We start from the raw sequence: 11,930 nt of genomic DNA, 5'->3' as shown, positions 1-11,930 counted from the left end.
TATCATTGTTTTAGTTCACAATGGAGCCCCTAGTTCCACTCTTCATGCCCCTGATAACTCCTTTGTCCCACCTCCCACACATGCGGTGACCTCACCCATTACTACCAGCATGTCCAGAGATACAACCTCCCTCATCATCACCCAGTGCCTGGGCTTACCTCCGCTGTACCCGCACCCCACCATACCCCTGTCTGCGCATTATGCCCTGAATATATTCTACCATGCCCAGAAACCTGCTCCCCTTATTCTCTGTCCCCAATGCTCTAGGCGACCAGTTTTGATAGCCTTTAGCCGCACCCTCATACTACTCCTTCTCTGTTCCGCGGGTGATGTGGAGGTAAACCCAGGCCCTGCATGTCCCCAGGCACCCTCATTTGTTGACTTCTGTGATCGAAAAAGCCTTGGTTTCATGCATGTCAACATCAGAAGCCTCCTCCCTAAGTTTGTTTTACTCACTGCTTTAGCACACTCTGCTAACCCTGATGTCCTTGCTGTGTCTGAATCCTGGCTCAGGAAGGCCACCAAAAATTCAGAGATTTCCATACCCAACTATAACATCTTCCGTCAAGATAGAACTGCCAAAGGGGGCGGAGTTAGCCTGCAAAGTAATGTCATACTTTCCAGGTCCATACCCAAACAGTTCGAACTACTAATTTTGAAAATTACTCTCTCCAGAAATAAGTCTCTCACGGTTGCCGCCTGCTACCGACCCCCCTCAGCTCCCAGCTGTGCCCTGGACACCATTTGTGAATTGATCGCCCCCCATCTAGCTTCAGAGTTTGTTCTGTTAGGTGACCTAAACTGGGATATGCTTAACACCTCGCCAGTCCTACAATCTAAGCTAGATGCCCTCAATCTCACACAAATCATCAAGGAACCCACCAGGTACAACCCTAACTCTGTAAACAAGGGCACCCTCATAGACGTCATCCTGACCAACTGGCCCTCCAAATACACCTCCGCTGTCTTCAACCAGGATCTCAGCGATCACTGCCTCATTGCCTGTATCCGCTACGGAGCCGCAGTCAAACGACCACCCCTCATCACTGTCAAACGCTCCCTAAAACACTTCTGTGAGCAGGCCTTTCTAATCGACCTGGCCCGGGTATCCTGGAAGGACATTGACCTCATCCCGTCAGTTGAGGATGCCTGGTCATTCTTCAAAAGTAACTTCCTCACCATTTTAGATAAGCATGCTCCGTTCAAAAAATGCAGAACTAAGAACAGATACAGCCCTTGGTTCACCCCAGACCTGACTGCCCTCGACCAGCACAAAAACATCCTGTGGCGGACTGCAATAGCATCGAATAGTCCCCGTGATATGCAACTGTTCAGGGAAGTCCGGAACCAATACACGCAGTCAGTCAGGAAAGCTAAGGCCAGCTTCTTCAGGCAGAAGTTTGCATCCTGTAGCTCCAACTCCAAAAAGTTCTGGGACACCGTGAAGTCCATGGAGAACAAGAGCACCTCCTCCCAGCTGCCCACTGCACTGAGGCTAGGTAACACGGTCACCACTGATAAATCCATGATTATCGAAAACTTCAATAAGCATTTCTCAATGGCTGGCCATGCCTTCCGCCTGGCTACTTCAACCTCGGCCAACAGCTCCGCCCCCCCCGCAGCTCCTCGCCCAAGCCTCTCCAGGTTCTCCTTTAACCAAATCCAGATAGCAGATGTTCTGAAAGAGCTGCAAAACCTGGACCCGTACAAATCAGCTGGGCTTGACAATCTGGACCCTCTATTTCTGAAACTATCTGCCACCATTGTCGCAACCCCTATTACCAGCCTGTTCAACCTCTCTTTCATATCGTCTGAGATCCCCAAGGATTGGAAAGCTGCCGCAGTCATCCCCCTCTTCAAAGGGGGAGACACCCTGGACCCAAACTGTTACAGACCTATATCCATCCTGCCCTGCCTATCTAAGGTCTTCGAAAGCCAAGTCAACAAACAGGTCACTGACCATCTCGAATCCCACCGCACCTTCTCCGCTGTGCAATCTGGTTTCCGAGCCGGTCATGGGTGCACCTCAGCCACACTCAAGGTACTCAACGATATCATAACCGCCATCGATAAAAGACAGTACTGTGCAGCCGTCTTCATCGACCTTGCCAAGGCTTTCGACTCTGTCAATCACCATATTCTTATCGGCAGACTCAGGAGCCTCGGTTTTTCGGATGACTGCCTTGCCTGGTTCACCAATTACTTTGCAGACAGAGTTCAGTGCGTCAAATCGGAGGGCATGCTGTCTGGTCCTCTGGCAGTCTCTATGGGGGTGCCACAGGGTTCAATTCTCGGGCCGACTCTTTTCTCTGTGTATATCAATGATGTTGCTCTTGCTGCGGGCGATTCCCTGATCCACCTCTACGCAGACGACACCATTCTATATACCTTCGGCCCGTCTTTGGACACTGTGCTATCTAACCTCCAAACAAGCTTCAATGCCATACAACACTCCTTCCGTGGCCTCCAACTGCTCTTAAACGCTAGTAAAACCAAATGCATGCTTTTCAACCGGTCGCTGCCTGCACCCGCATGCCCGACTAGCATCACCACCCTGGATGGTTCCGACCTAGAATATGTGGACGTCTATAAGTACCTAGGTGTCTGGCTAGACTGCAAACTCTCCTTCCAGACTCATATCAAACATCTCCAATCGAAAATCAAATCAAGAGTCGGCTTTCTATTCCGCAACAAAGCCTCCTTCACTCACGCCGCCAAGCTTACCATAGTAAAACTGACTATCCTACCGATCCTCGACTTCGGCGATGTCATCTACAAAATGGCTTCCAACACTCTACTCAGCAAACTGGATGCAGTCTATCACAGTGCCATCCGTTTCGTCACTAAAGCACCTTATACCACCCACCACTGCGACTTGTATGCTCTAGTCGGCTGGCCCTCGCTACATATTCGTCGCCAGACCCACTGGCTCCAGGTCATCTACAAGTCCATGCTAGGTAAAGCTCTGCCTTATCTCAGCTCACTGGTCACGATGGCAACACCCATCCGTAGCACGCGCTCCAGCAGGTGTATCTCACTGATCATCCCTAAAGCCAACACCTCATTTGGCCGCCTTTCGTTCCAGTACTCTGCTGCCTGTGACTGGAACGAATTGCAAAAATCGCTGAAGTTGGAGACTTATCTCCCTCACCAACTTCAAACATCAGCTATCTGAGCAGCTAACCGATCGCTGCAGCTGTACATAGTCTATTGGTAAATAGCCCACCCTTTTTCACCTACCTCATCCCCATACTGTTTTTATTTATTTACTTTTCTGCTCTTTTGCACACCAATATCTCTACCTGTACATGACCATCTGATCATTCATCACTCCAGTGTTAATCTGCAAAATTGTAATTATTTGCCTACCTCCTCATGCCTTTTGCACACATTGTATATAGACTCCCCCTTTGGTTTCTACTGTGTTATTGACTTGTTAATGGTTTACTCCATGTGTAACTCTTTGTTGTCTGCTCACACTGCTATGCTTTATCTTGGCCAGGTCGCAGTTGCAAATGAGAACTTGTTCTCAACTAGCCTACCTGGTTAAATAAAGGTGAAATAAATAAAAATAAAAAAAGATCATGATTAATCGTACATTCCAGCACAGTAGGTGGCGGCATACACTTTAACGTTTGTTTGCGGACCGCCATGATGTAATTGAAGAAGATGAGGCAACGAGACTGCCTGGAACTACAAGTCCCGTGTGTCCCGCGTCAGTCATGGTCCTCGAAGTGTTTAAACGTCAGAACCGAGCGGGAGACAGCTTGTGTGACACAGAGCGCTGTTCTGGAAACAACTAGTTATACGCAGAAATTTCTATTTTGTAAGCATTGATACACGTTTCATACTACTTCAGAGACATTTTCGCTTGCAAATGTATTCAGGGAAACGTTAGTAAGGTCACACGTGAGGGGAGGTGCCATATTTATCAGATCAAATTGGTCGATGCCGTACCAAGGCATGCCCTGCTCTTGCTAAGCTAGCTAACTAACTATAGCTAGTATGTTATGACTTTGTCAAGTCAGAACAACGTTAAGTAACTTGCTTTGATGGCTGTATTCTTGTAGAACATTTCCAGCTTTATCACACCATTGGAAATGATCAACCATATTCAGCTTTTTCTACTTAGCCTCAACTATCCTAGCATGAGATGGTGTGTGCCAAGTGTTTATAACTCGTTGGCAAATAGTTACGACACTATAAACATATAATGCTACTTGGCTAACATTAGTTAGCAAGGGTTTCCACTTCTTCCAGAGGGTAGCACAATGATAGCAACGTTTACAGACAGAGCAACTTTCCACCCCCTGTGTATATTAGCTAAAGTTAACTAGCTAGCTAACTGAATGTTTATAACGTCACTTCAAACTGCATGTGTGTTTGGTAACGATAGGTCTTTGGCAGGTACTCTACTAGGTGGTAATTGATAATATATTATGTGTTGCTTAAGTAAGTAGTGCATATTCTTGTTCATAAGTTAGTATGTTCCCCAGGTGTCCTGATGGCGACGGATGCTGTTGCACAGTTGGCCGACTCTCTGGCAAAAACTCAGGTGACTGAGGGAGAGTTGAGTTATAAAGGCCAAGGACGCAAATTCGACAATGCACAATCTGGTAAGTATTCCAACCATTGACCATTGACTCATTATGCTTATGCTCCTTCAATTGTCATCCAATAGGTTGTTCAAGTACAATGTGGTATCCAATCAATGCCAAATGTTTTTTGTTATATTAAAAAAAAAGTAACTTTTATTTAACTAGGCAAGTCTGTTTAGGAAAAATCTTGTTTACAATGACGGCCTACCCCGGCCAAACCCTGACGCTGGGCCGATTGTGCGCCGCCCTATGGGACTCCCAATCACGTTCGGATGTGATACCGCCTGGATTCTAACCAGGGACTGTAGTGACTCCTCTTGCACTGAGATGCAGTGCCTTAGACCACTGTGCCACTTGGGAGCCCAATGTATTGTTCTTCAAACAATCATGGTCTGTGTCTTCAATCTTTCCCCCTCTGTTTCTTTCCAGTGGAAGAGATGGTGAAAGAGATCCAGGAGTTCAAGGGGTTGCAAGCGCTCAGGCTGGAGGGGAACACTTATGGGGTGGAGGCAGCACAGGCCATCGCTAAAGCCCTGGAGATAAAGAGTGAATTTAAGGTACCAGTCACAGAGTGATTATGAGATGAAGTGTGTTTTGATTGCATTGTTCATGGTACAGAGGACAGGTATTCATTCCACTGACTGCCACACAGAGAAAGATGGATGATCTCATATGTTGATTTTGATGAGATACCCGCTTTTGGCTCTGTTCCATCTTGCTTTCATATCTGTCATATTTATCTCTCTCTAGCTAGACAATACTTAGCTGACCCTTTATATAACCCTCTCTCCCTCAGTACTGTTACTGGAGTGACATGTTTACTGGGCGACTGCGTTCTGAGATCCCTCCAGCCCTGGTGAGAATTAATTTAAAAAAATACTTACTCCCTTTTGATAGATGAAATGTGATCTGGGATTGTAAACTCAGCCTTCATCACCCCTATTCAGAACTCCCTGGGTGCGGCGCTAATGACAGCAGGCGCCAGACTGACCGTGCTGGACCTCAGTGACAATGCCTTTGGACCAGACGGGGTGAAGGGCATCGAGAAGTTGCTCAAGAGCACTGCCTGTCACACACTGCAGGAACTGAGGCTCAACAACTGCGGCATGGGCATTGGTGGAGGCAAGGTGGGCAGAATGTCTCCAGTTCGATAGGAGCTGCACTGCGTTATTGAACAGACTCCACAACATAAAGTTGTCCCCCTCAGTATAATTTCAGAGAAGATCTAAAGCTAATTTAACTTCTCATGAAATATATAGCTTGTGTTAAGGTTGAATAATGATATCATGATTTAATCTATCATGACAATCATAACTTTTCCAACATAGTTTTTTCACTGTGCTCTGTATGTGTGGTCTCCTCAGATCTTAGCTGCAGCGTTGACTGAGTGCTATAAGCAGTCCAGTGCACAGGGCACCCCCCTTGGGCTGAAGGTGTTCATCGCAGGCAGAAACCGTCTGGAGAACGATGGGGCCACTGCCCTTGCCCAGGCCTTCCAGGTACAGACACTGGCTCCCGAGCTGAACATATCAGAATTTCTGACAGTCTGTACTTGTAGAGTATATGCAGTTTATCACCACAGTGGTTCACATGGAGCTCTTTAGCATTAGTACTGGCAGCAGCATGGATAAAAGCTCCTCGAACACTCCCAACGTAATGCCACTGAGTTTATGATTAAACTGTACTGACTGTGACAAGCCATATACCTTCTATATAGCTATCTCTGTCTGATGCTACTGTATGACCTCAGCTGATGGGTAGTCTGGAGGAGGTGCACGTGCCCCAGAATGGGATCAACCACCCTGGGGTGACTGCTCTGGCCACTGCCATGCAACACAACCCCCAGCTCCGGGTCCTCAACCTCAATGACAACACCTTCACCAAGAAAGGAGCTATCGCCATGGCACAGGTATAGTAGTGGTTTGCCTTGTGTACGAAGGCCGCATGACAATAAAACCCTCATGAAGTTGATGTATGCTCAAATGCACTTGCCATACTATGACTGACACTGAGTGTTTTGTTCCACCTTCAGGCTCTGAAACATTTGCGCAGTATCCAGGTGATAAACTTTGGAGACTGTCTGGTGCGTTCCGAGGGGGCTATAGCCATCGCAGAGGCAGTCACTGAGGGGCTTCCCATCCTCAAGGTACAGGGTAGCACTGGTCCCACCCTTGGCTGCAGGAACATCTACTGCACTTGATTGTTAATTCATGTGTGTTCATACACCTACCCATATTCATGACTCATTCATGACACCTACCCATGTTCATGACTCATACCCATATTCTTTTTAATGTCTTTGTCAGGAGCTGAATCTGTCATTTGGGGAGATCACAGGAGAAGCTGCACTGCTGGTGGCACAATCAGTTGAGGGCAAAGCCACACTGGAGAAACTGGACCTAAATGGTACATGATGGATACACACTTACAACACATGAAAACTGGATTGAAAATGTTGCATTGGCTAGTAATGTTTTTGTAGGATCTGTAGAGTTCATGTGTGACTTTGTTGTGTTGTGTGTGTTTGTACTGTCAGGTAACTGCCTGGGGGATGAGGGCTGTGATGCTGTCAGAGAGGTAATGGATGGCCTGAACATGGGAGACCTGCTGGGATCACTCAGGTACTGGATTGAAATATTAAATTAGTTTATACTTTTAGACTTACCACACTGGACCTCAACCATCCTGTCTTTTATCACAAGCCGCCATGAGAAAATCTTTGTCTCTACCTGCAGCGACGATGAAGGGGAGCCGGAGGAGGATGAAGACGAGGAGGAGGGTGATGAAGACGAGGAGGGTGATGAAGACGAGGATGATGATGAAGACGACGAGGAGGATGAAGATGACGAGGAGGATGAAGATGATGTGGAGGAAGAAGAGGACAGCATTGTGAATCAGGTTTCCTCTCCTCCGTTAGTGCCCCGATCCCCAGATGCCGCCTCCTTCCTCTGCTTCCCCTCCCCCGACAAGCTGCTCAAACTGGGCACCAAGAGGGCCCTGCTCTTTGAACAGCAGGTTAACACACCCTGTCATGAATTCCTTACACAGCAAACTACTTAGTGGAAACCTGAGGTGACATACAGTGTGTGTCAGTAGGCTGAAACAGGTTGATGGTGACGTGTTTAACCTTTTGTCCTTGTTCTTCTCTTTCCAGGTAGATGTGGCTGATGCTGGTAAGACAGCGGAGGCTTTCCTGAAAATCTCCTCTGTGTACAATGAGGAAGATGAACAGGTTAAGAGTGCTGTCCTAGACAGTATTGGTAAGGGCCACTTATCTTAGTTCTGAGTACTTACTGAAGACATGGGGCCAGATTACTGAGTCCATGGATATGCGACTGTTTCCGTTCATCTGTATGACCGAATGTTAAGTATATGTCCTCTTTGTTATGCAGATGCAATTCTCAGGAAAGCCTTCGCAAGCCCCTCCTTCCAAGGTTACAACTTTGTATCATCGCTGTTAGTAATGCTGGGACTCCTCAAGGTACACGTTCTATGAATTTGTAGAAAAACGCCTGGTTTTCTTCTGCCTTATTATTGTAGTCCTCATGTCTCCCCCTCTCTCTCATTCAGAGTGAGGACGAGGTGAAGCCGGTACATGTGGTGCCTGGTCATTTGCAGGCCCTGGAGTACGTTGTGCGTCAGGACTACTTCCCCCAGGACCACATCGCTGTGCTGGAGGCCTTCATGTCCCGGTAAGGGCATGAGTGATGGGCGGCAGCGTAGCTCTCAGGTACCCCCTCCGACTGCAGATTAACACACCACATTGGCACAAAGTTCACCAAGGATATTGCCAACATGCTCCAAATTACACATTGTACCCATGTTCCTATGTTGTCAGGCTGCTGCGTCTAAAAACAGTAAAGATGAAAGGTACAACTGTCCATCACTGCAACGGTGTGACTGTATATTTGTGACTTTCAGACATGTCCAGGCCCTGGAGTCGTGCAGCAGCGCCAGGAACATCCTCAAGTCCACGCTGGAGCAGGTCAGGTCTGAGAACTGAGTTACACCGGACCACACAGACTCTCACGGACTTATGAACAGAACAATTCCCACCCCCAGACATAAGGGGGCCCTTAGGGCACACAACAAGGACTTAACTGTTGCACTGCACTCTATTTCGCCAACTCAGAAGACTCACAGCTGGAGCCTTGCCCATCATCTTATGGACGTACATTATTTTATGGATGGACCGATTTGAAATATTACAGACATAAACATTTGGGAGATGAATGGTGTATCCTGCCTCATCTGCAGTGAAAGGACTGAAATGTGATCTTAAACACAGGTTCTCTCTCCATATTTACCCAATAAGTAATGGTTTTATATTAAAATAAAAAAGGGTTAAATGGATATAAAATATAAATGTGTGATATGGGCTGCTGTGGAAATGTAATTTTGGTTTGAATCAAAAGGGAAGAACTGAATAAATGTGTTGATTTCTTTGTTGCAGCTATTAAACAGACTATTTCGGTGTCTCCGTATACTGAATGGCCTGGGAACATTACAATTTAGCAAGCACTACCCTGAATAAGGATCTAGTTCAACCATATTTACTTTTTGCAGTGGGAAGAAACTATTGTTCCCGGGTGTAGGTTCTTTCTCATCCCAAATGTTGAAACCTACACTGAATAAAAATATAAATGCAACAATTTCAAAGATTTTTCTTAGTTGTTCTAAGGAAATCAGTAAATTGACAAATTCATTATGCCTTAATCTATGGATTTTACATGACTGGGTAGGGGTGCAGCCATGGGAGGGAATAGGCACACCCACTTGGGAGCAAGGCCCTGCCAATCAGAATGAGTTTTCTGCAGAATAGGGCTTTATTACAGACAGAAATACTCCTCAGCACCCCCCACCATTTCTGACGATCCCGCAGGTGAAGAAGCCGGATGTGGAGGTCTTTGGCTGGCGTGGTTGGCTGCAGATGGGAGACCGGTTGGATATACTGCCAAATTCTCTAAAATAACGTTGGAGGTGGCTTATGTTAGAGAAATTAACATTAAATTGTCTGGCAACCGATCTGGTGGACATTCCTAGTCAGCATGCCAATTGCATGCTCCCTCAAAACTTGAGACATCTGTGGCATTGTGTTATGTGACAAAACTGCACATTTTAGAGTGGTATGTTATTGTGTAATGATTACGCTGTTTAATCAGCTTCTTGATCTACCACACTTGTCAGGTGGATTGATTATATTGACAAAGGATAAAATAACCACTAACAGGGATGTAAACACATTTTTGTGAGTATGGAACATTTCTGGGATATTGTATTACAGCTCATGCCACATGGGACCAACACTTTATATGTTGTGTTTATAATTTTGTTCAGTGTATAATGCTCCTGTGGCTAATACTGAGCAAGGTGCACACCACCTTCTGTTCAACCTTAATTTTTACTGGAAATATTCTCACATAAGGGAGAATGTGTTGGGGCTAAAATGCATAGAGCAAGCCAACTATTCAAGGAAGCAGCAGACCACTGTACTTGATCCACTTGTATGGGGACCTGCCACTTCATCTGGGAAAGAGATTAGGCCTGGGATGTGCTTTTGAATGAATAAACTGTTTGTTGGACATTAATATATGTTTCCCTTGTTTTGGTTTGTTTTATTGCTGTTATTGGTCTAACTGTGTCGTATGCTTAATCTAGTTCTGATCACATACGCTGTGCAGTTTTATAACTCAGTTGAATGGACTGAAAAGGTCACAGATAAACTACATATCCATAACAGATTCATACAGTATTTCTAATATTAAATCAGTACACCACATCAGTCTTTGATCTTTGTTAATTGCATTAACCAATTTAATGGCAAGCTGCTCTACACTTTTAAGCTAGTGAAGGTTAGAGCAATGCTTTCACCAGACCCATTCTTGGGCACAGTTTGCTGCCTCTTCTCAAGCATAGAAAAACAGCCCTTCACTTTAATTTTATTGATTTGTTTTCCATTAGCTTGCTGTGTTTAACAATATATATTTTATTCAGTGAGTTTGCACTCCAGTGACCTTAGGGTAGTGGGTAGTTTACTGGAAGTGAGATTGGTAGCCAGCCTGGTCTCATAGACTAGACGTAACATAGTAAATGTAAATCCAGGACACTAAATGTAGTATTATATGTTAACGTTTGACATGGTTACAAAAACGAAAGTCGGGTGGTTAGTCTGGGTGTGTGTGGATGGGTGGGCGTATATCTCGAACATCTAGCAACCCAAAGGTTTTGAATCTCATAGCGGACAATTTTAGCTAATTAGCAACTTCAACCACTCTTTAGCTACTTTGTAACTACTTAGAATGAAAGCTTACCCTTTAAACTAACCATTCCCTAACCGTAACCATTTTAGCTAACCCTTCCCCTGATCTTAACTCTTTAACCTAACTCCTGAACTTAAACCCTAGCCTAGGGTTAGGGTGCTAATGCTAATGTCAGCAAGCTAGCTAATGTTAGCCACCTAGCTAGAATTCGTAACATATCATACATTTAGCAAATTTGTTACATCTTGTACGTTTTGCAAATTCATAACATTTAATACAAATTGTAATTTGTAAAACATATCATACGAAATTGTTGATGACATCCACAAATTAATACATACCACACAAAGTGTAACATATCATACCAAATGGAGTGTCTCAGATTTACATACAGAATAATAAGAAATGCTCAGAGACCAGGTTGTGGAAGCAGACTACTGTTAATTTAACTCTGGTTTTAAAAGCTACACACAAAAAAAGCTGTTCATAGATGTCCAGAGACTCCCTGGTGGGGCTGGGCTCTGGGCTGACCACTCTGTCTCTGGGGGGGAACCAGCTGGAGGAGTTGCCTGACCTGAGCCAACTCACTGGGCTGGAGGTCATCAACCTGGCCCACAACCCCCTGCTATGTGATTGCACCCTTCTGCCACTCTGCAGGTCAGTAGTCCACTGCTTTGTGAATGACCCGTTTGTGGATGCTGCTGTGCAAGGGAGTCATGCACATAAATGAAATCAACATTTTATTTGTCACATGCTTCGTAAACAACAGGTGTAGATTAACAGTGAAATCCTTATTTACGGGTCCTTCTCTAACATGGCAGAGTTAAGTTAAAAATATATATATATATATTTAAATAGAAGTAGTGACACAAAGAAAAATACACAGTGACTAACAATAACAAGTAAAAGTAACATGGCTATATACAGGGAGAACCACTACCGAGTCGATATGCAGTGGTACGAGGTAATTGAGGTAGCAATGTACATATAGGTAGGGATAGCAGCAGCAGCGTGTGTGGTCATTTTGTAATTTTTATTAGGATCCCCATTAGCTATCGCTGTAGTGTTAGCT

At 45.2% G+C, this 11,930-nt stretch overlaps 1 protein-coding gene across 3 annotated transcripts; it reads left to right on the top strand.

The window, feature by feature from the left end:
• The first annotated feature begins 3,707 nt into the window (after window positions 1-3,707).
• Window positions 3,708-10,186, top strand: LOC109897348 (ran GTPase-activating protein 1). 3 transcript variants are annotated; one of them, XM_031827565.1, is made up of 15 exons: window positions 3,708-3,826; window positions 4,497-4,616; window positions 5,028-5,155; window positions 5,395-5,454; window positions 5,546-5,725; window positions 5,963-6,097; window positions 6,349-6,507; window positions 6,631-6,744; window positions 6,905-7,004; window positions 7,135-7,219; window positions 7,334-7,613; window positions 7,753-7,858; window positions 7,991-8,079; window positions 8,169-8,290; window positions 8,520-10,186. In XM_031827565.1, exons 2-15 carry the CDS (start codon window positions 4,505-4,507, stop codon window positions 8,599-8,601), a joined length of 1,752 nt encoding a protein of 583 aa, XP_031683425.1. In that variant the 5' UTR covers window positions 3,708-3,826; window positions 4,497-4,504; the 3' UTR covers window positions 8,602-10,186. The 3 variants fall into 3 exon arrangements, with proteins under 3 accessions (XP_031683425.1, XP_031683427.1, XP_031683426.1); XM_031827567.1 differs by having other exon boundaries at window positions 8,169-8,328; XM_031827566.1 differs by lacking the exon at window positions 3,708-3,826 and adding an exon at window positions 4,033-4,156.
• The last annotated feature ends 1,744 nt before the right edge of the window (window positions 10,187-11,930 follow it).

This window comes from Oncorhynchus kisutch, linkage group LG6 (assembly GCF_002021735.2).
Source record: "Oncorhynchus kisutch isolate 150728-3 linkage group LG6, Okis_V2, whole genome shotgun sequence".
Taxonomy (NCBI): Eukaryota; Metazoa; Chordata; class Actinopteri; order Salmoniformes; family Salmonidae; genus Oncorhynchus; species Oncorhynchus kisutch.
The sequence above is the reverse complement of the archived record's forward strand: the minus strand, read 5'-3'. Positions and strand labels throughout refer to the sequence as shown.